At 43.6% G+C, this 23,234-nt stretch overlaps 1 protein-coding gene across 4 annotated transcripts in view; it reads left to right on the top strand.

Annotated features, from left to right (window-relative positions):
• PHTF2 (putative homeodomain transcription factor 2) overlaps positions 1–23,234 on the top strand; it is a 225,666-nt gene that overhangs the window by 117,378 nt on the left and 85,054 nt on the right. For all 4 annotated transcript variants that reach the window (XM_030215752.1, XM_030215753.1, XM_030215755.1 and 1 more), the window contains one exon: positions 6,606–6,764. In XM_030215752.1, the coding sequence (XP_030071612.1) occupies positions 6,606–6,764 (159 nt within the window). The remainder of the gene's footprint in view (positions 1–6,605; positions 6,765–23,234) is intronic.

Here is a 23,234-nt window from a genome sequence, read left to right as displayed (position 1 = left end):
ATTTCTAGCCATTTGTTCTTCCATTTGCACTTTTGCCAGACGTATCTCTCTTGGCTTCTTTCAGTTTCATTCCTCTCTGTGTTCTTCTTCTTGAGTTTTTCTGTATTTCATGAACGTCAACTGTTTAGCCTTTTTTTTCTCAGCCACTTGCTTGGAGAACCATATTGGTTTCCTTTGCATTTTGCTTTTATTTACTCTCCTTATATAAAGGTTAGTAGGTGTTCACGGAGGAAAATCCTGGAGAAGGGCCGTGGTCGGCTACCGAGGGAACATCTGGGAATGGAGTGGTTACTGCATGGAAACCAACGATGCTGACCGGCGCGCGGCACCCCCCCAGCTGCGTGCACCTGGGGTGGACCGCCCCCCCCCCTTGGTACGCCACTGGCGAAACGTCCAAAATCGGACAGACATCATATTGAAAATGCCCTTCACTGCCTGCAATAGCCAGAATTCCACCCTGACTTGGATCCAGATTTCGCTTGTGACAGCTTCATCCGGGGGTACAAGAGGAATAGGAGCATTGCTGCCTCAAAATGGCATCAATTTGAGCTAATAAATATTCATGAGAAATTTGCATGCACTACCTCAATTATATACAGACATGTCTCATGTATATTCAGTTGAGATAGTTTATGACCCTCCAGGATTGCATTTTGACACCCTTGTGTTGGGGATTTCAACTGTGGCTTTTTATGAGGCTATATGAATGTTTTTGAGGAAGGAAGTGCAATGGAGTATTTGAGGCTATACTACTATATATTGCTGCTGGATGTTAACATGAATTCTATTGTGGAGGGTGTTATGACTTTTAAGAAATCTAAAAAAAAAGGCAAAATGTGTATGAACTTATATGCACAAAACATCAAAGGGATCTCCTTATGATTTAATTTGTAATATAATCATAAGGTCCCATCTTACACTTAAAACAATCCAGCCTGGTTTGTTAAAATAAATATTTCACCCTCACTGATACTAATGCTGGTTTGTTGAAAAGTATTGGGTAAAAATAGTGGTTGGTTGGAGTGTATTATGGTAATGCAAAATTAAAAATAATGACATTTACAAGTATAGATAATTTTCAAATTCAGATAGCATTAAAAAAAAAAAGCAAAACACTACGGTCCTAATATTCAGACGTGTTTGTGCTGTTCCATGTAGGTTTATATTGTAGAATAGCAACATAAACGCTATCTTTGCCATTTTAGAAATATAAATGTGTATTTTCAAAATGGTGTCACAAAATATTCAAAATCAAATTTTTTTTTTGTTATATTTGTACCCCGCGCTTTCCCACTCATGGCAGGCTCAATGCGGCTTACATGGGCCAATGGAGGGTTAAGTGACTTGCCCAGAGTCACAAGGAGCTGCCTGTGCCTGAAGTGGGAATTGAACTCAGTTCCTCAGGACCAAAGTCCACCACCCTAACCACTAGGCCACTCCTCCACATCAATGCATGTTAGATAGCTGTCCAGACTATTTATTAAGACAACCATTGGAAAGTTATGTGAAACTTCGAACATAATGGATAATGGACTCCTTAAATAATGGCATCTTTCCTAAACGTCTAGGCAACATTGTACTCATCCCCATCCCAAAAATCCAGAAGGGGGTCCTAGGTGACATAACCAACAACAGATCAGTGGCCTACATGTCAAGGTCCTAGAAAGCATAGTAGCCTTGCAACTAATTAAGGGTGTCGCAGCGTTAGTTACTGTCACCTCAATGGGTGGCGGTAAGTGCTTGCCACACAGCCATTTCTTTAAAAAAAAAATGCCTTTTACCGCAGCTTAGTAAAAGGACCCCTAAGTATTTAGATCAGTTTAACTTATTATATGAAAATCAGTAAAGGTTTAGGGAAAGCTACATTATGGAGATACTGCTCAGTACACTGATCAGCAAATTAAGAAGGTTTGCGAGTTATGGCCAACAAGCAGTGCTTATGCAATTTGACCTCTTCAGCAAGTAAATCAAGTATTGCCAGAAATCCTAGACTCTTTTGGTATGAGAGGCCAAGTTCTTGATTGGGTAAGAGGATTCCTTAATTGTAGATATTACAGTGTGAAGATGAATGGGCTTCTGTCAGACGAAAGAAGGGTGCACACCGGAGTACCACAAGGATCCTCTTTAGGCTTTTTTATGGAAGAGGGGATATACTGCTTCTCTTATGCAGATGACATATTATACTTTCCTTTCTTTAAGGATAAGGATGATGTTGATCTCTTGATAGCTCGTGGTCTCTCTTTTGGGCTATAAACTTGTAATTCCTAAGAATCTGCTGACATCTACCTAGGGTGTGTTGAGAATATGGGTCACATAGCACAGATAGCTTACATAATCCCCATGACATTCAGCCCCATTGGAAAAGCGCAGTCATTGATTAAAGTTCAATTGGAACCAAGACACCAATCTGGCCTTGGGGATGTTCTTCCTCCTCAACAAATTTTTCAGACATTAGTTTGTCAGATTATATAGGTCCTAAGTCCCTTGATCAGGTCATGAAAAACATCACACCGGTTTCCCAGAGATACAGGCAGTGATAAACACTGTAAGTGCTTTAAAAGATCTGATGGTCAACAAAATTGTCCTAGTACAAAAAAAAAAAAAAAAAAAAGCAATCTGGTAGTCACATTCTATCAAAGCAAACAGAGAGGAATAGGATCACTGCTGTGTGGGGAAGCTGTCAGGGTATGGAATTCAACCATTGCTTAAGGCCAGTGGCATAGCCAGGCCTGACATTTTGGGTGTATAGGTATGAGTAGTGTTTCTTGGGATACTACTAAATAACGCCTTAGAGTACACTTGATGACCAATTCTAAGGAGTTGATTAGAATAATGAAGATGAGCATTATAAGAAGTGCTGAAAACCAACGTGTAAATCGGAGAGGGTGGTGCACAAACCCATGACTAGAGTACAGAGCAAAATTGCTGGCAGTGGGAAGGTTTGAGAGAAGTGGAGCTTGAAACATGTGCAATAGCATTGTGAAGAGGGTGTATATACAAAAAGGGAGACCTGCAGGAAGCAGTTACAGTAGACAGGATGAGACAATATGAAATGCTTATTTTTAATACCGTATGTTTATCACAATTGCAATGCCTCAGGCACATTAATATTTTTCCGGTATTTATTTGCATGAGGCCTTAAGTGGGAATTTATCTTATTTTAAACTAGGTACAAACAAGTTTGATTCCCACTTCAGGCACAGGCAGCTCCTTGTGACTCTGGGCAAGTCACTTAAACCCTCCATTGCCCCATGTAAGCCGCATTGAGCCTGCCATGAGTGGGAAAGTGCGGAGTACAAATGTAACAAAAAATCTCTCTATATAAAACGCACCTCCAACGTTCGAATGAAGCCTCTGTTAGCCAAAAGTGAAGGGGGTGAGATCGCATTGTGTCTGCCCCGCCCACGCGTCAAACGTGATGACGTCGAGGGCGGAGCAATGACACTCATCCAATCGCAACGCTCGGCAGCGAAGCGTCAGGGAAGGAGGCGGCGCTCTCAACGTCTAGCCTTCCCTTCGCTGTGTTCCGCCTTCTTCTGACGTCAAGGATGACGTCAAAAGAAGGCGGAACACAGCGAAGGGAAGGCTAGACGTCGGGAGCACCGCCTCCTTCCCTGACGCTTCGCTGCCGGAACCGCCACGGAGGTACATTTAAAAACAAGAAAAAAAAATAAAAACCATGTTGGGGGGAGCGAAGAGGGTGGCCACAAAAGAAAAACAATGGGAGCGGGAGGGCAGGGGAGAAATGACACCATGGATGCGAAGGGGGGGGGGAGAAGAGGGCGGCCCAGGCTGGGACATGGGAGAGAGAGGAGCATGGATGCAAGGGGGGGTCATGGAAGGGAGACAGGGGACTTGCTGCAAAAGGATGAATGGAGTCGGCAGGGGACAGAGGAGCATGGATGGGCATGGATTGGGAGGGCAGGGCTCAGGGAGAGAGGGCAATTGCTGGAAAGGGATGAATAGAGGGGACAGATGGGCATGGATGGATATGGATTGCAGGGCAGGCCTCAGGGAGACAGGGCAATTGCTGGATAGGGAAAAATGGAGGGGCCAGGTGACAGATGAGCATGGATGGGCATGGATTGGAAGGGCAGGACTCAGGGAGAGGGGAATTGCTGGATAGGGATGAATGGAGGGCACAGATGGGCATGGATGCATATGGATTGCAGGGCAGGCCTCAGGCAGAGAGGGGAATTGCTGGATAGGGATGAATGGAGGGGCCAGGTGAAAGAGGAGCATGGATTGGAAGGGCAGGACTCAGGGAGAGGAGAATTGCTGGATAGGGATGAATGGAGGGGACAGATGGCCATGGATGCATATGGATTGCAGGGCAGGCCTCAGGGAGACAGCGGAATTGCTGGATAGGGATGAATGGAGGGGCCAGGTGACAGAGGAGCATGGATTGGACTCACACTTTCACTCTGACTCTCAAACACTCACTCTCACATACACTCTCCCAAACACACACACTCCGAGGAAAACCTTGCTAGCGCCCGTTTCATTTGTGTCAGAAACGGGCCTTTTTTACTAGTAAATAAATATAATTGATTCTAAACTATTTTATTAGGGTTTATTTACTGACTTTTTGAAGAAATTCACTCAGGGCAGTGTACAGCAAAGAATAAGTCAGACATAGGCAAAAGACAATTACAACAGTAAAAGTATTCAAATAACAATACAAGGCATGGTATAGTATGCTACATCAGATGTTAAAAACATTAACACCCCATCATGTTTTTAATATCGGATATTTTTGTCCCTCAGTCCTCAATTGTTTGATAGTATGCTACATTACAATGTCAACACAATATGCAGTAAAACATTTTAATAGCACAGAGTGTAAGCAAAGTTGGAACATATAGATAGGTAAGATAACAGTTTATAGCTAGCAGAATAGCAGATATGAATTCATGCAGGGAGAGGGTAGAATACTTAACCTAGCAGCCATTTGCTACTGTACCTGCCCCCTCACACTGATGGAAGAGGGAACCTTTAGCCAGGATACATAAGTCATAGCAGGACCCCTGATGCCTTATAATTACATTCTGTATACACACCACTTACACCTTTGCATCTTACTACAGGATAAGTCAGTTATTGGGAAGCATTTATATAGGCTGAAGTTTAGATGAGAAGTGGCTTATGTCTTTGTCTTTACAATAGCTGTATAGATTACATAATGTGCCCCTGTGATATTTTAAACCATTTAACCAGCCAGGAGCAGCTTCTGGATGGTTGAATGGCACTTAATCGGCTATCAAGCAGTATTCAGCGTGAGATAGCTGGTTATCTCCTGCTGAATATTACCGGTTAGTGCTTAGTGGATAGCCAGTTATATCGCAAATATAACCAGCTATCCGCCGATATTCAGGACATAGCCAGCTAAGTTTGGCAGCCAAATTAGGCCACTGAAATAGCAAGCCTATCTTTGGCTGGTTTCAACTGAACCAGCGAGCGCTGAATATTGACTTAGCCGGCTAAGTTTAAACCGGCCCAAAATAAACCAGATATTCAATGCCAGTTACCGGAAATGACCGACATTGAATATCCGGGCTCAGCGCCAACCGCGGGAGTCAGCCCAGCTAACTCCCGCAGTCTGAAAATCAGCTCTAGTGTGTTAAAACTTCATGGTAAAGTAGGCAAATCCATCATTACAACTATGAGTTTGCAAACAGTGTACCTGATTATATCTTTCCAACTGGCCATATCTCTGTTGAACTAGGGTCTAACCAAGTTTTTGCCCCACTCTGCATCACCAATTAGAGAGCTTTAGGAGTGGAGTAGACGTTGGTTAGTAAGTCCCTTCAACCAAAAAGGTTTTCATCTGCCCCTGTTACTGCCCTCACCAACATACAAACTTAGCTAAAACAGTTACCTTTAATGGCCATGTGAACAGTAGAAAGTCAAATTGTCAATGACTTAGGTTAAGGGTTTTGACATGTCTTCTGCAAAAGAGTGAAGCATTATGTTGAGGTGATCCTGCAGAATTCTCATAGCCAAATTGTTCTGGAGAGCATTGAATTCTTTATAGTGGATGAGTAATTTAATAATTAGAGCAGTGGGCCGAGACTGGGGAACTGAGTTTGATTTCCACTTCAGCTCCTTGTGACCTGGTCAAATTACTTAACCCTCTTTTGCCCCAGCTACAAAAACCCTCTTTGGATCCATGTACTTACTCTGTCCCCATTAGGGACATAGAAAGTACCTGCATATAATATATGTAAACCACTTTAGTTGTGCCACAGAAGAGCAGTATATGAAATCCATGACCCTTTATAGGTTTTGATACTTTCTATTTGATCAAGATCAAACATATCCAAAATGATGCTTTATATGAACTCGACAACAAACCTCCTCTTTCCTGTCTTCCTTCTGGAAAACATGGTCTTGAAAGGTTATGTTACATCATCATCATTGGAAAACTCTTCTACTGATAAGTTATAGGAAAGGATTTTAACTTTTCTGGGGTGTTCTGTGACTGCCTTTCATATAGTTCTCATGGTGTTCCATGTGAACATATTCTAGAAGTAGTAGTACTATTTGGTCACTTATTGTTTTTAAGTGGTGCTAAAATTGAATTCTTGCATCTTTATTATCTTTAGGTTCTGCATTCGCAAAAGCAAAACCCGAAAGTCCATGGACTTCTTTGACAAGAAAGGGAATTGTACGAGTGGTTTTCTTCCCATTTTTCTTCAGGTGGTGGCTACAAGTAACATCTAAGGTCATCTTCTTTTGGCTGCTGCTCCTATACCTCCTACAAGGTACCTCATAAGGAAATAAATATGAATAAACACAGCCACTTCACATTTTTTTCTAGCCATTGAAAACTACTATCAACTCATGAGCATAACTGGAAATGAATGTCCAAAACTACATTTGGTTTTATTTTAGAAATCTGAGAACTTAATCTGTGCAAAATGCAAGTTTTGGTGATAACTAGGTGGTAGGAAATTGATCTGCCTTATGGTATCACCATAGGTACATAGGTACTTCCGGTTAGCTCTGACTTTCTTTATTCAGGAATAACATTAGATTCCAAACTTCTTTTGAGTTTCATTTCAGAAACGTGAAGAAACGAGAATTTCTTAAATATCAGCCTTTGCATAGATTGCATTCTTTTCTGCCACATAATAATTTTCATATTGTATTGCAGCAGTTCTTGTTATGAATGGCAACTGTAATGCCTTGAATCTTGGGCTGCCTCATTCCATTTTGAGAGTTCTACAATTCATCATGCAGTAGCAAGAGTTTTGATGAATACTTCAACATGTGATCACATTATACCAGTGTTGAAATCCTTACAGTGGCTTCCAGTAACAGTACAAATTAAATATAAGGTTTTAGTTTTGATTTTCAAATATTAGTGGCTTGGCTATATAATTCTTTGTCATTTTCCTGGAAAGAATGTATTACTGAAAACCATTTTGTTTTTTTTTTTTTTGTTTTTTTTTTTTTTGGGGGGGGGGGGGGGGCTCCCCTTTCTGTTCTTCAGTGTGACATGCCCAGATGGCTATGATGACGAAGTGTGCCTAGCCTTTGTCCAGTCCTTCTATTTGGAACAGTCTGCCCTTAGAATTATAGACATGCACCTGAAAATTTTTAAATAGGATCTGAAAACTTTTCTCTTAAGGAAGCATTCCCTGATTAAGATTTAATCTATTCTTTTTGATGTTGCTTCTCATTTTTATTATATATATTCTTTTTTTTGTATTATCATCTTTTAATTATATAGCTTTATTGTATATGTGCTTAAGATTTGTTAGATTTACTTAATTTTATTATATTTATATTGTCTTATTATTGTGCATGTGTATTTTGTTAACCATACAGAATTTGATGTGCAGTATAAAAATGTTTTAAACATCAAACATTTCCTGATGTCTCAAGATGGACTCAAGCTAGGAGCAACATTTCCTTACTTATTGTCCAAAGGTTCTGACACTTGGTGCCATATTTCAACTACGCTATCCTTGTAAATGTTCAGTTTCCTTAAATAGTATGAAATATTTTTGATCACTCCCAGTCACAGTTCTTCTTAGAGTGGAGGGGGTCTATGCCTTCTTGACCCCCAGCATGTTGGATTAATTGAGGCAGGCCTTACACTTTCCTTGTATAAGATTTGTTGTTTAAATATTCAATCTTCTTTGACAGTTTTTTTTTATCTGTCTTGGATTCTCCATTTGCTGGTCTACTAAGCATAGTTAAATATTTCCTTAAGTTGTTATGAGACATGTACTTTTACTGTGTTCTTTGTTATATTCTGTGCTGTATTTTCCGGAAAGATACATTTTTCCAGTTTGAAAATTGCTATGTTCAGGATGAGAATTTTAGACGTTTCACCCAAAAATGTCTACAATTGAAATTGGACGTCGTATCGAAAATGCCCCTCCATACTTCTAATGTTGCCAGAGTTTTTCAAGAGACTCATAAATAGCAGGGGCAATTTCTTCTTCACATTGGAGTGCTTTAGCTGGGGTGTAAAGGAGATGGTTGCTGCCATCCCAGTTTCTTGGAAGTGGAGGACAAGCCCAAGGCTAAGTTGTTTGAGGTCCTGGACTATGACTCTCCTTCTAAAGAGGCTGTGACAGTCCCACTTCATGAGATCTTACAGGACATTCACATGAAGAACTGGGAGTCCCCTTTTTTGGTCCCTCTCCTCCCCAAAAAGATTGACACCATGTAACAGATTCAGTCTTCCCCTTGGTTTGATAGGCTCCAGTTGCCTCATCATTCTCTGGTGGTGGAATCTGCGCTCAAAAGGGCCAGGGGTTTTAGAGGACTATGCTTTGGTGCCCCCTGGCAGAGAGGCTAGAACCTTGGATTCTTTTAGGCGGAAGATGTATCAGGTCGCCATGTTCATCTCCTGTATCCAAATGGTGCGCAGTATGTCTGATTTAGCAGACTCTCCCTCCGGAGCAGGTTAAATCTCTTTGCCAATTGGTCAAGCAGCAGAAGGTGTGTCGTAAGTTCTCACTTTTGATGTGGCCTCTAGGATATCTGCCCAGAATATAACGATGCGCAAGCTCTCATGGCTGTGTGTCTCTGACTTGGGCCCAGTGGTTCAGCAGATATTGGCAGATGCCACGTGCCAGGGGGATAATGTTTTTGCAGAGAAGGTGGAGGAGGTCACTGACCTCCTCAAGAAGCACACTGATACCATCGATTCCCACCAGGCACCTTCTGCACCTTCCTCCTCTAGGAGGTTTTTGGCAAGTCGAGGAGGAGTACTTATTATTCACTGAGGCATAGGTACACCCCTTCTCACCAGCCTCAGCAGGCTGATCCCCAGCATACTCATTCTCGTCAACAGCGTAAGACCAAGGCCCAGACAGCCATAGGCGGTCGGTGGCCCAACTGTTTGGGGAGGCTAAAGGGGGCGGGGTTAGGGGGTGGAGCTTAAATCCATACACAGAAAAAATAAATAAAAATAAGTCATAATTAATACCTTTTATTAAATTTAGATATTAGATATGTATCATATGTCAAAGAATAAAGTGGTTGCTCAAAGCATATACTAACCACAATCGCTCAACTGTAAAACACTGTGCACAAATTTGTGCAAAAACACACTCAGAACCTTACTGTACCATAACACTAGGCAGACCCTAATACACCAATATACCACCCATATGGAAAATGCAGACCGTCAACAATATGAAACAAGGGATCATAATATCACAATTCTCATGTAGAGCCACAAAACACCCTTTTAGGGTGGATAGTGTTCACAATGAGCTCCTTTTATTAACGACTATATGTAGATCCTTCAGAGGTAGTGTGTCATGATTTAGGCTCTAAAACCTTTTCTGATGTTTTGGTGCCACCTCAGTAAGGCCAATACACAATCTCTCCACTGCAAAACACTATACACAAACTTGTGCAAAAACACACTCATAACCTTAGCAAACCATAACAGCACTAATTCCAAGGACAGGACGAGCTACAACCTTATGCGTGGAAAGGCAGCACTGTAATTACACCGGGCTCTAAAACCTAGTGAAACAAAAAAAAAAAACCCCCAAAAGGGCTGTAAATACTACACACTAGTAGAATACTGCACCTTGATTACACATGAAAAACACATGACACAACAGATATGAAGGCAAAACTGGAAAGTTACCTCAAGAAGTCAGACTCAGCATGCAGCAATACTAGAAAAATTGAAACTTACATGCAAAATATCACAGATGCACATTTCCAAAAGCTGACACATTCCAGTTAATAAATTCGGAATAAAATACTTTTTTTTTACCTTTGTTGTCTGATCATTTAGTTTTTTCTATTCGCTTTGGTCCAGTGTCTTCTTTCCATTTGATATTTTTTCTCTCACCATGTCCACCATCCTCCTGTGTCCTTATGCCGTCCTGTCTACCATATGTAGCCCTGTCCCTATCCTTTCTCCAGTTTCAGCATCTGCCCTCAAAGTGTTCCGATCCAGCCCTTAAATTCAGCAATTTCCCCTCCATCCATATCCAGCATTTCTCCCCTCCCCTCCATCCATGTGCATGTACTTCCTTTGTCTTTCCTTCCCTCCATCCTTGTCCAACATTTCTCCTCTGTTCCCTGCCCTCCACTCCATCCATGTCCAGATTTCTCCTCCTCTCTTCCCTCCCCTCCATCCATCCATGTCCAGCACCTTCCCTCTTTCTCTCCTACCCTTCCATCCAGTGTCATCCCTCTTCTCTCTCCATCCTTCTACCCATTACCCTCTCCCAATCCTTCCATCTAGTGTCTCCCTCTCCTTCCATCCATTGTCTCCCTCTATATCTCCTTCCTTCTAAATAGTTCTCTCTCTTGACCCTTTTCCATTCAGCATGTCCTCTCTATCCCCATCCTTCCAGTGTCTTTCCTCTTTCCCTCCCTACCCTTACGTCCAGTGTCTTCCCTCTTTCTGCCCCCTCCTTCCAGCTTTTCCCTCTTTCTCCCTCCTTTCATTCAGCATTTCTCCATCTGACAGCTAGGGTCTCCCCCAGTTTCTCCCCAGCAGCTTCTCTCTCCTGCCCATGTCCCCTCTTTCTCCCGCCATCTTTCCACTAATCTCTCTCTCTGTGTACCCCTCTTCCATCCAGCATCTTCTCTCTGGCTCTCCCCTGCTCTTTTCCATGGCCCCTCTTTCTCTCCCCATCTCTCTCTGGCTCTTCCCTGCTCTTTTCCATGTCCCTGGCTCTCCCCTGTTCTTTTCCATGGCCCCTCTTTCTCTCCCCATCTCTCTCTGGCTCTTCCCTGCTCTTTTCCATGTCCCTGGCTTTCCCCTGCTCTCTTCCATGTCCCCTCTTTCTCTCCCCATCTCTCTCTGGCTCTCCCCTGCACTTTTCCACTTTCTCTCTCCTCCAGCGTCCTCATGCATCTCTCCTCTCCCTCATGCATCCAACCTTTCTCTTCCCTCCCCTTCTTGCTTCCATCACTCTTACTCCTTTCTCCCCCCCCCCCCCCCTTTTCCCATTCCCATGCCCTGCCATTGCTTTCCTTCCTCCCTCTTCCCCTTAGATGTGGCATCTCACATCTTCCTCTCTCTACCCCCCTTTCCCTTTGGTCTGTCTGTCTGGCATCGCTTCCCCCCCCCCCCCCCCCGGACTAGTGCGGTACCATATCACTCTCCCCCTCCGCTCCTGTCACGTCGTCTTTCAACGAGGCTTCCTTCCTGTAGCATCAGCAATGATGTAAGCGCCGTTGCTTTCAGCCTGCCCCGGAAGCCTTCTCTGGACAGCGTCCCTCCTACGCGGGGAGCTGTTCAGAGAGTGCTTCTGGAGCAGGCTGAAAGCAACGGCGCTTACATCATTGCTGATGCTACAGGAAGGAAGCCTCGTTCAAAGACGACGTGACAGGAGCGGAGGGGGAGAGCGGCACCGCACTAGTCGGGAGGATGGGGGGTAAAGATCGGGACCGTCGCGCACCAGTCGGGGGGGGGGGGGGAGGAAGCCAGGAGGGAGATGTTAACGAGCTGCACCCGTCCCGCCCTTGCTGCACTTCTGGCTGGGGAGGCTTAGCCTCCTCAAGCCTCTTATACCGGGTGCCTATGCAGACGGCTCTTCAGTTAAAGCAGGGGGCAAGCTTTTGACTGGTTCCACAGAGCATAGCTGCTGTAAAAGTGCCTGTCCATATAGTACTTGCCGGTTGGGGGGGGGGGGGGGCTGAAGTTTTACCAAGAATGGTGGCCCCTTGTAACCTCTCACTGGTGAGTTCTTCAAATAGTCTAGCTCGGTTACACCCTGCATTGGCTTCGGAGACCACCAGATTGTGCACTGAGAGTGTATAACTGCAGCTGTTAGCACAAGCAAATACTCGTGAAGAACTCTCCGCCCTTCTCAAGGCCCTTGAACCTGTTCCACCAGGGAAGAAGGGAAGGTATTCTATTCCAGGTACTTCCTTGTGCAAAAGAAAACAGGGCAGATACATCTAGCACTAGACCTAAGGGCCTGAACAAATTCCTGGTCAAAGAAGAGTTCAGGATGGTTTCCCTGGGCACCCTTCTTACCGTGCTTCAGGAAAATGATTGTCAATGCTCTCTGGACTTAAAGGATGCTTATACTCATATCCTGATACTTCCAGCTCACAGGAAGTATCTTCGATTTTGGCTGGGGACATGTCACTGTATCGCATGTTGCCTTTTGACCTCGCGTCTACACTCAGGGTTTTCACCAAGTGACTTGCAATGGTTACAGAGTTGCAATGCAGACTGCGAGTCCGTGTGTACCCCTATCTTGATGACTGGCTGGTGAAGAGCATATCGTGGGATGCGGCTCAGAAGTCTATGAGGAGAACTATTGGGATGTTAGAGCAGCTTGGCAGGTCACAGTTTGGCAGATGTTGAGGTTGATGGGCCACATGGCCTTTACTGTTCATGTGACGCCCATGGCACATCTTCACATGAGAACTGCCCAATTGTCATGTCCCCTACCTCAACGCAAGCGGTGTCCTCGGGCTGCGCAGGGTCCCGTCTACATGCACACTTGACTGGCACAGCCTTGAGCAATGTGTGTGTAGTTCTTCTCTGGCTTTGCTTCCATGCACCTGGCTCTGCTCTCTCTCTCTGCCTGGCTTCCAGGCTCCTTGATTGCTTTGCTTCCACCCACCTGGGTCTGCTCTTCCTCTGCCTGGCTTCCCTTGCTTCTCTCCTATTGGTCTTCCAGTTCCTCCTTCCCCTGCTCTTGTCCTTCTCCCTGCTGATGTCAGACGCCTGCACTTTATCAGCTGAGCTCTCCCTAGACTCCTTGCTTCGGCTTCTACTTTGGTAGGTGTTGCTCAGTAGTGTACTTCTCCTCTACTTTGTTCTTTGTTGCTGACTCTGCCTGTTCCTGGATTACTTTTGTGTCTGCTGCCTGCCTACTGACTCTGCCTGTACCTGGATTACTCTTGTGTCTGCTGCCTGCCTACTGACTCTGCCTGTACCTGGATTACTCTTGTGTCTGCTGCCTGCCTACTGACCTTGCCTGTACCTGGATTACTCTTGTGTCTGCTGCCTGCCTACTGACTCTGCCTGTACCTGGATCACTCTCTTGCCTGTTGCCTGTCTGGCCATCATGTTCATCACCCCGCTTCCTGCTCCATCTCGTAAGCCCTGCAGGCTGCCCGCACCTAGGGGCTCAACCTCTGGGGAATGGCGGTCAGCGCAGGTGAAACCCGGGGTTGTCCGGCCACCAAGCAGAACCTGGTCCGTGTTCCGGGCTCGGCAGCGCTCTACTTAGTACAAGAACTCACAGGTCTGATACCAATGGACCCTAGCTTTCCAGTTGTGTTGGGCCTCAGGGAACCTAGAAGATGTCATCTGAGTTCCTCTAGAGCTGGTTCAGTCCCTACTGTGGTGGACAACTTGATCCAGTTTAACAATTCTGCAGCCCACGAAAATGCTGGTGACGGATGCATCCCGCCTAGGATGAGAAGCTCATTTAGACAGACTTCACACATAAGGTGCTTGGACAGCCCAGGAAACAGATCTCCAAATGAATCTTTTGTAGCTGCAGGTGATCTTGAATTCTCTAAAGGCTTTCAAGGACTGGCTAAACAACCAGATTGTACTCATTGCAACAGACAATCAGGTTGCCATGTACTACACAAAGAAGCAGGAGGGCACTGGATCACGCTGTCTGTGTCAGGAGGCTGTCCAGATGTGGCATTGGGCACATCAGCACAGGATGCTCCTCAAGGTCTACCTGGTGGGAAAATTCAACAGCCTGTCCAACAGTCTGAGCAGGGTCATGCAACTGCATGAGTGGTCTCTCAGCATGCGCTTTGCCCATGAGATCTGAGTGTGGGGCACCCCCTTGGTGGATCTCTTTACCACTCAGTCCAATCACAAAGTCCCTCAGTTCTGTTCCAGGCTCCAGGCCCATGATAGACTGAGGTCAGATAGCTTCTATCTTGATTGGAAGACAGGACTTCTGTATGCATATCCTTCCATTCCTCTTGTGGGAAAGACATTGCTGAAACTTGAGCAAGATTTTGATCACGCCCTACTGGCCCCAGCCCATCTGGTTCCCACTTCTTCTGGACTTATCCTCTGAAGAACCATGGAGATTGGAGTGTTTTCCAACTCTCATCAGACAGAGCAAGGGATTTCTTCTGCATCCCAACTTCTGGTTCCTGGCCCTCACAGCCTGGATTGTGAGAGCTTAGAATTTGCTTCCTTTCATCTTCCTGAGGGTGTCTTTGTCTTGTTGATTTCTAGGAAAGATCCCACTAAGAGGTTTTACTGTTTTAAATGGAGGAGGTTTGCCGTCTGGTGTGAGGGCAATGCGCTAAATCCCCTTTCTTGCCCTACACAGACCCTGCTTGAATACCTTCCACACCTCTCCAAGTCTGGTCTCAAGACCAACTTCGTAAGGATTCACCTCAGTGCAATTAGCACTTTTCATGTAAAGAATAAGCCCATCTCTGGACAGCTTCTAGTTGTTCGCTTCATGAGAGGTTTGCTGTTGGCAAAGCCCCCTGTCAGACCTCCACCTGTGTCATGGGATCTCAACGTCACTCTCACCTAGCTGATGAAAGTTCCTTTTGAGCCACTTGATTCCTGTCATCTGAAGTACTTGACCTGGAATGTCATATTTTTGGTTGCTATTACTTCAGTTTGCAGGATCAGTGAGCTTCAGGCCTTAGTGGCGGATGCACCTTGTATGAAGTTTCATCATAACAGAGTAGTCCTCTGCACGCACCCTAAGTTCCTACCTAAGGTTGTGTTTGAGCTCCATCTGAACCAGTCGATTGTCTTGCCAACATTGTTCCCCTGACCTCATGCCCATCCTGGCGTAAGCACACTGCAAACCTTGGACTGCAAGCAAGCATTGGCCTTTTACTTGGAGTGGACTAGACCTTACAGATAGTCCACCCAATGTTTTGTTTCTTTTCATCCCAATAGGATGGGAGTCGCCATCGGGGAAATGCACCATTTCAAATTGGCTAGCAGATTGCATTTTTTTCACTTATGCCCAGGGTGAACTGACCCTTGAGGGTCATGGTCTAGTCTTACAGTGTCGGAGCCATGGCTGCATCGGTAGCCCACTTGAGGTCAGCCTCCATTGAAGAAATTTGCAAGGCTGCGATGTGGTCTTCAGTCCACACATACACATCTCATTACTGCCTTGAGCAGGATACCTGGTGCAACAGTTGTTTTGGACAGACAGTTCTGCAGAATTTGTTGGGGGTCTAGAGACCATCTCCTCCCACTTAGGCCCATCTTGTTCTGTTCCAGTTGTACTCCCACCTAGTTGTATATAGTTTCAGGTTAATTACTTTTTTGCCCTCACTGTTGCAAGGTTCAATTGACCACTGGTTGTTGATTTTGGTGAGCTTTGTAGCTAGAGATTCCATTTTGTGGGAATTATAGGCCTGCTTGTCCTTGGAGAAAGTGAAGGTACTTACCGAGGACAACAGGCCTTATTTTCTCACATACCCTCCCACCTCCTTTATATTATACTTTATATTGTACTGCTGGTCCCACGCTCTCGCAGCATTTGGGAATCGTGATGGAGCATGTTGTTAGCTGAAAAGTCTATTTTTAAGCTTGTTACAACCTCCACTCTGGCAATACAGACCCCGTTACCCATTTGTGAGAATATAAGGCCTTCTATCTTCAGAGAATACTTGCTACAGGTAAGTACTTTTTGCTTTATCATTCTTCTAAGTATATTTTGTTGAGTCTTCCCATCTGACAGCCTTTCTTGCAGCCAAGGTGCCATTGGAGTGCATACTGTTTTTGTGGGCCTATAGGGACTTTTTAATTTAGCCTGTCCCATTTAAGCGTATGTGACCTTTTTCTTGTTTTGTTTGATATTGCCTAAATTTTCCCTTTATATTATTGGGTCCAGACAATAGATTTATCCTGTGTATCAGTTATATTTAGTTATTTGTTTTTGTTTTTGTTTCTTGCCATGAACAGATTTTCTGTACAAGTATTGTTGCTTAATTATATTTATATATAAAAAGAGATGTATTTTGCAATTTTTTGGGGGGGGCGGGGGGGGCTATTTTTTTATTTTTTTAAATAGTTGGTCAAGCTAAGGTAGATTTGATAGTACACTTATGCTAAATACAATGGTTAACAGAACAAGTTATAGCAATTGTTGTAGGTAGATTGGTATAGTAGAATAAGTCTGCCACAATAAGAGTGACGCTCTCAGGAACGGGGGAGGGGGCCATCAGAGCACAGGACCTCCCCCAGGACGGGAGTCGATCCAATAAATGAAAAGTCGAAGCGCATACACATTGACCATCAATCAGAGGGGGGGGGAGGGGTAGAGATAATATGTTAAAAGTTTGATGATGAGCTGTATCATATGGTTTTAACAGAGCATGTTTGTATACTTTGAATTTCTGTATATTCAGCAGGTTGAAGGTGTTTCGTCTGAATTGTCATCAATAAAAATGTTGAACCTTAAATAGTTGGTCAAATCTTGCTGGTTTTCACTGGATCCCCCTCCCCCTTATGTAAAATTTGGTCCTGTTTTTATTAAATAGAAAGCTATTTTGCCCCCAGACTAATTTCTTTCAAAGGGGTTGGTAAAAAAAAAAAAAGTGGTTATATATCCCTATAAACTCTCTCAAATGACATTTAACTGTCGCACCATTAGACTTTATATTGAAATTAGGAGAATGTATATCCTCCCATTCCTCTTGTGGGGAAGACGTTGCTGAAACTCGAGCAAAACAGCAGGACCATGATTTTGATCGCGCCCTACTGGCCCCAGCCGATCTGGTTCCCTCTTCTGAACTTATCCAATAAATAGATTTAAGATTAGAAGAACCCTGAAAAAAATTTGTTCCCATGGTAACGAACTATACATTTAGGGGGGTGCCTCTAATACCATTTCCCCTTCTTAGTGGGTAGATTGAGCCATATCGAAATATTTTTATTTTAGGACCATAAGAAATAATGAGCCTAGTATTCAAAGGCAGTTAAGCAGCTGGCAAATGTATAATTGCCCTATCCATATATTTAAAAAAATTATGTGGATAGCATCGGGCCAGTTAGTTTTAGGCCATTTAAAGCCCCTTTTACCAAGCTTCAGTAAAAGGGGCCATGTGGTAGTGTTGGCACGTGGGTTTGCTGCGCACCGAGGCCCTTTTTTCCCTGCAGTAGGTAAAAAGCCCAAAAAAGGAAATGGCCGTGTGGTAAGTAAACACTTGCTGTTCAGCCATTTCCAAGGGAGCCCATACCACCACCCATTGAGGTGGTGGTAAGGGTTCCCGCGCTAACCTGGTGGTAATTGGGCAGTGCGCAATGCCTTGTAACCCCTAGTGGTAAAAATTACAGCTAATTTCCAGGAGCACCAAAAATGGCGCACACTGGGGGTGTAACTACTGCCAGCACCTGCATAAAAGCCGCACAGCAAGCCCATTGCCACGTCGCAACCCTTTAGTAAAAGGGCCCTTTAGTGATCTATCTGTATAAAGGACCCAAATTAGGGAAGAGGACATGTGAAAATATTTTCTGGATAGTGGCAAATTTCAGTGGCTATCCAGAGAAGGCATGAGTCCAATATTCAAGTAGCAGGTGCTGCTACCTGAATAAGAAGCACTGACCCTTGGCCAGTCAGTCATTCAGGTATTCACTGGAGGTTTTTTATTCCAATTATTAAAATTTTGGTTGCCCTATAGACCACAGCACAGTATAGCTTGCATGTCTTGGCCTCCTGAGACTTTTTCCTCCATGTGATTGTTAAAGTGATTATTTTTTTTTATTTATTTTTGTTACATTTGTACCCCGCGCTTTCCCACTCATGGCAGGCTCAATGCGGCTTACATGGGGCAATGGAGGGTTAAGTGACTTGCCCAGAGTCACAAGGAGCTGCCTGTGCCTGAAGTGGGAATGGAACTCAGTTCCCCAGGACCAAAGTCCACCACCCTAACCACTAGGCCACTCCACTGTTGCTACTATTTGAGATTCTACATGGAATGTTGCTATTCCACTAGCAACATTCCATGTAGAAGTCGGCCCTTGCAGATCACTAATGTGGCCGCGCAGGCTTCTGTTTCTGTGAGTCTGACGTCCTGCATGTACGTGCAGGACGTCAGACTCACAGAAACAGAAGCCTGCGCAGCCTTCTACATGGAATGTTGCTAGTGGAATAGCAACATTCCATGTAGAATCTCCAATAGTAGCAACATTCCATGTAGAATCTCCAATAGTAGCAACTCCATGTAGAATCTCCAATAGTATCTATTTTATTTTTGTTACATTTGTACCCCGCGCTTTCCCACTCATGACAGGCTCAATGTGGCTTGCATGGGGCAATGGAGGGTTAAGTGACTTGCCCAGAGTCACAAGGAGCTGCCTGTGCCTGAAGTGGGAATCGAACTCAGTTCCCCAGGACCAAAGTCCACCACCCTAACCACTAGGCCACATTGTCAAACTTTTATAGTGCAGCACCCACCTTCATTTTAGTTTCATTACTGGCAGCTAATGAGAAGTCTTACTGGACTTTGAACATTGATGCATTATGGATATATATTATTTAATTATGGAATTTATGTATGTATATTTTTATGGTGATTGAGTTTTTTATTAGTGAATTGTTAAGACTATAAAATGTCCATTGCTCATTTTGCTTTTGATGGTCAATGAAAATCCTTAGATACAGTATGGGATGGTGGTACAGTATAGGATGTCATACCAGGCAAGTATCATAGGTGTCAGTGACCAAAATCATCCAAACACCATCTGCACGTCTTGAAACTGCAAGGAGTTATCCACTTTTGGGACACTGAACAAAAAAATAGCCAATGCAAAAGCAAACAGCTTAATGATAAATAATAATGTGGGTTGCTCCAAAAATTAAGGATATTTCAAAAGTGACCAAAAACACTACCTGAAAAATCTCCAAGAGGAGAATTTGTGAAACTGAAGAAACCCAACACAGAAATGGGTGTTGAACGCACTTAAAATGACAGAAAAGCTGTGGAAATGAAAATTCACATTTGCTCAGTGGAAATACTGGAACTAAGGTAGCTCCTTGCAATAGTATAGACGTGGGAAATCAGGCACATGTGCACTACATTTGTAGAAATTTATTTACATTCCTCCTGCCTGGGCTTAATTGGAAGATATCACCTATTTGTGAGAACATTGATTATCCTTCTTGTCCTTAGAGAAACTTACCTTCTTCTGAAAGGTTTTCAGTTAATGACTTTCTGCTTCCCTAGTATCCCTGTTTTTTTTTAAATTTTTGAAAATAATGATTTGGAAGATTTTCAGGGTTTAAGTTCCAAACTTAAAACTGGATTGAAATTAAAAGATGAAATCAGAGAAAATAATAGTAAGGTATTTTACATGCACACAATAACCAGGAGCTATGAATGCTTCAAGGCTCTTTTGGGTCAAGGAGTGTACCTTGACTGTACAGTGCTTTGAGACCAAAGTTAGATATCTCCACTTTTAAAATTTAGCTAATTTTTTGGTTCTTATTCCAGTACACTTTTGGAAATGGACCTTGTAATCCTAGACAGGACTTAACTGTAAAACGTTTTACAGTATCTGTAGTTTCCTTATCTATTCCGTTCCTCTTACTGCTATTATTTCCTGAGCCAAATAATGTTAAACTGATTATTATCAATCACTTCAGGGGTGAAAAATGTTTTGATGGGGGATATAATACTATCATATTTACTACTACCTATCCCGACACTATATAAATCATTTACAACATTTTTGTAAAAGATCATCAGAAGGTGAATAGTTCTTAGGTTTTTTTTCTAGAACATAGAACCTTGCACCAGAAATCATCATTGGTCCAAATTTCAAGGCTTGGGGCTGTATGCCACTTCTAGGCTACTACTTTACCATGGTTTCAGATTGGGTATGCTATTTTGCTTCTTGCTCACTGGCTTGTGTACCTGAAAAGAAAACAAGTAAGGAAGAAACCAAGAAGAATATAAAAATACAAAAAAAAAGCTTTAAGCATCCATTTATATGAGCCAGTCATGGCACTATAACAACAGTTTCATATGAATGGCTCCATTGTGTTTTTGGAGTGAGTTTTACATTTAAGAATTACTTCATCTTCAGTATGCAATACAAAAAGTCTTATCAGTATGACAAATCATAAAAATAAATATTTATTAAAATATTACTGAATTACAAAACACGTTTAAATCCATAAGACCTGAATAATTTCAATACGAAATAAATTATCAGAGAAATTTACTAAAAACTGAAGGGGTCTTTTACAAAGCTGGCGATAAGCCCAACGTGGGCTTACCGCTCGCTAATCCAAAACTGCTGCCAGCAGTAGTCCGGCTGGGAACGTGTGTGCCATTTCCAGTGCTCTGGAAGTTTTTATTTTTTTCTGTAGCACGGCGCTAACCTGGGAATAATTGGGCATTGCCTGCATGCTGCCTGGTTACCGTGGGAGTCCCTTACCGCCATCTCAATGTTTCCCACTGCATGGCTACCACAGTAAGGGTTATCTTCCTGGTAGCCATTTTCTTTTGGGCATTTTGCGGTAAAAAGGGCCCCGGGCACTTGGAAAAACAACCCCTGCCTACTACCACAGAGCCCTTTTCCCCGCAGCTTAGTAAAAGGACCCTTGAATATAGAGTTACTATTATTCTAGTAGTGCTTTGACCAAATCTATTTTGTCATAAGTGTTTTTATTTTCACCCAGCGAAGTATTTAAAATCCTTTCATCTTGATTGTGGCATTATTCTCTTGTCTGTGATGATATTTTTTTAAACTAGTAAATCAAGAAACTTTATTGATCATATACTGTCATAAATTTTTCAAATGCAGTTTCATTGTCTTTAGTAATTACCATATATTGTTTATTGTCAATTGGACTTGCTAGTTCCTTGTGACAGTAATTTCTTATGAATTAGCTTGTAAACATTTGCTTTCCTGATTTCTATCAGGTTATTGCAAACACCTATAAAATGTATTATAACTTTTCTTTATACACAAGCAGAATGAATCAAGCATACAATTTGTGGAGGCAATGTTCATAACCCCAGAGGAGAAGGGAAGGAGGGCATCCCAGTCAATATACAATAGTATAACTTAGTAACTGGATATAGGCCCATGATTATGTGTAAGAGGCCTAGTTGCATTGTTTTTGGCTGGAAAACAATCTTTGCAGTGTCTAGTGTAGGTAGTTAAGGTGGGATTTATACTAGGTAGTTGTGAATGAAGGCTCATGGTGCTAAGATCCCAGCCTCTAATCCTGATTGAGCCAATTATGCTGGAGAGCTAGTGGAAAATTATGGACCCTGCTATTGTTCAGATCCTGGATTTATCAATTAACCTGTCATTTATTAACTTAGAAGAACAATGTTACCTGTTTTTAGTGTTGTTCCTCCTGTACAACAAAGATTGGAAATAAATCAAACATATAATGGCAAGAGGGCGTACTCACTTGCAAATGCGCAGTAGAGACCCTCCTCTGTCCCGCCCCCGCGTCAGTACATAATGACGGGGCGTGACAGAGAGGGAAACCTGCGCACCTGCGAGTGAGGGAACCGCCGTTGTCACCGCTCCCCCCCAGGGGTTGCCGCTACCGCTCCCCCACGCACCCGGAGTCGCCGCCACCGCCACCTACCCTCCACCCAGCCCGGTACCTGGCTTCACTATTCAAACTGCCGGAAACGCAGCACACAGCTCATCTGAGCTGCCGTTGCCTTTCCTTACCTGCCTGTGTCCCGCCCTCGCCGACGTTACGTCACACGAGGGCGGAACACACGCAGAGAAGAAGGAAGGCCGACGGGCAGCTCAGATGAGCTGTGTGCTGCATTCCGGCCGGTTTGAACAGTGAAGCCAGGTACCCGGCCCGGGAGGAGGGGTGGCGGAGAGGACTCCGGGGGAGGGGCGGCGGCGACCTATGCGGGGGGGGGGGCTTTCAAAACCTCCCCCCTTCCTTTACTAGCCCGTTTTTACAGGCTCAACGGCTAGTTTTAATATATTATCCTGCTTTAAGTTTTAAGTTTTTGCTTCCTTTGGAAATCATAGCATTCAATAACTTGGATTTTCCGGTTAACCAGAAACTAAGAGGTTACTAAAGTGTGTTTAAACCAGTTATTATTGAATTAGCTTGCACTGTTTACCACATGAGAGTGCTAGCGATTAAAATGATAGCACGATAGTGCCTGCTAATTTGTGCATTAACTGCATGCTGTGTTAGGGGCCAGGAACTGGGTGGCTTATGGGTGAAAAAATGGTCATTGACTGCACAACTGGAGTTAATGCATGGTAATTACCATGTGCTGTCTGTTGTGCAGTTAGTGTGGATGTGCTTACTGCATCCTCAAGAGAGATAGTAAGCGCATCTGCACTAATTGCAAATAGTCATAATCCCCCCGATATTCAGCCAGTGTTGGGCTGTGAATGCACGATGCTGGCGGTGAGACTGGACATTTCAATGCCGGGCTATATTAGGTGACCAGCATTGAATATCCTGTTTCATTTTTGACCGCGGCAACTTAACCATTTAAGCCGATATTCAGCGCTAACTGGTTAAGTGCTTAGCAGTTAAAGATAGGCCTGCTATTTATACAGCCTATGTTTAACCACTAACATAACTGGTTTGGCACTGAATATCCGCATCTAACCAGCTATGTCGCATGATGTGGCCGGTTAGCAGCTAGCTGCTAACCACGAATATTCAGTGAATATCCACAGTTAGGCACTAATACGCTATTTAACCAGCCAGGAGCTGTTTCTCATTGGTTAATAGTTTTGAGTATCAGCCAGAACATGTAGTAAAGAACTTTTCAGTGAATTAACTTAAGAGAAACACTCTGGGCATGCTTTT

The sequence above is a fragment of the Microcaecilia unicolor genome, chromosome 10 (assembly GCF_901765095.1).
Source record: "Microcaecilia unicolor chromosome 10, aMicUni1.1, whole genome shotgun sequence".
Lineage (NCBI taxonomy): Eukaryota > Metazoa > Chordata > Amphibia > Gymnophiona > Siphonopidae > Microcaecilia > Microcaecilia unicolor.
This window is presented reverse-complemented; position numbering and strand designations above follow the sequence as displayed.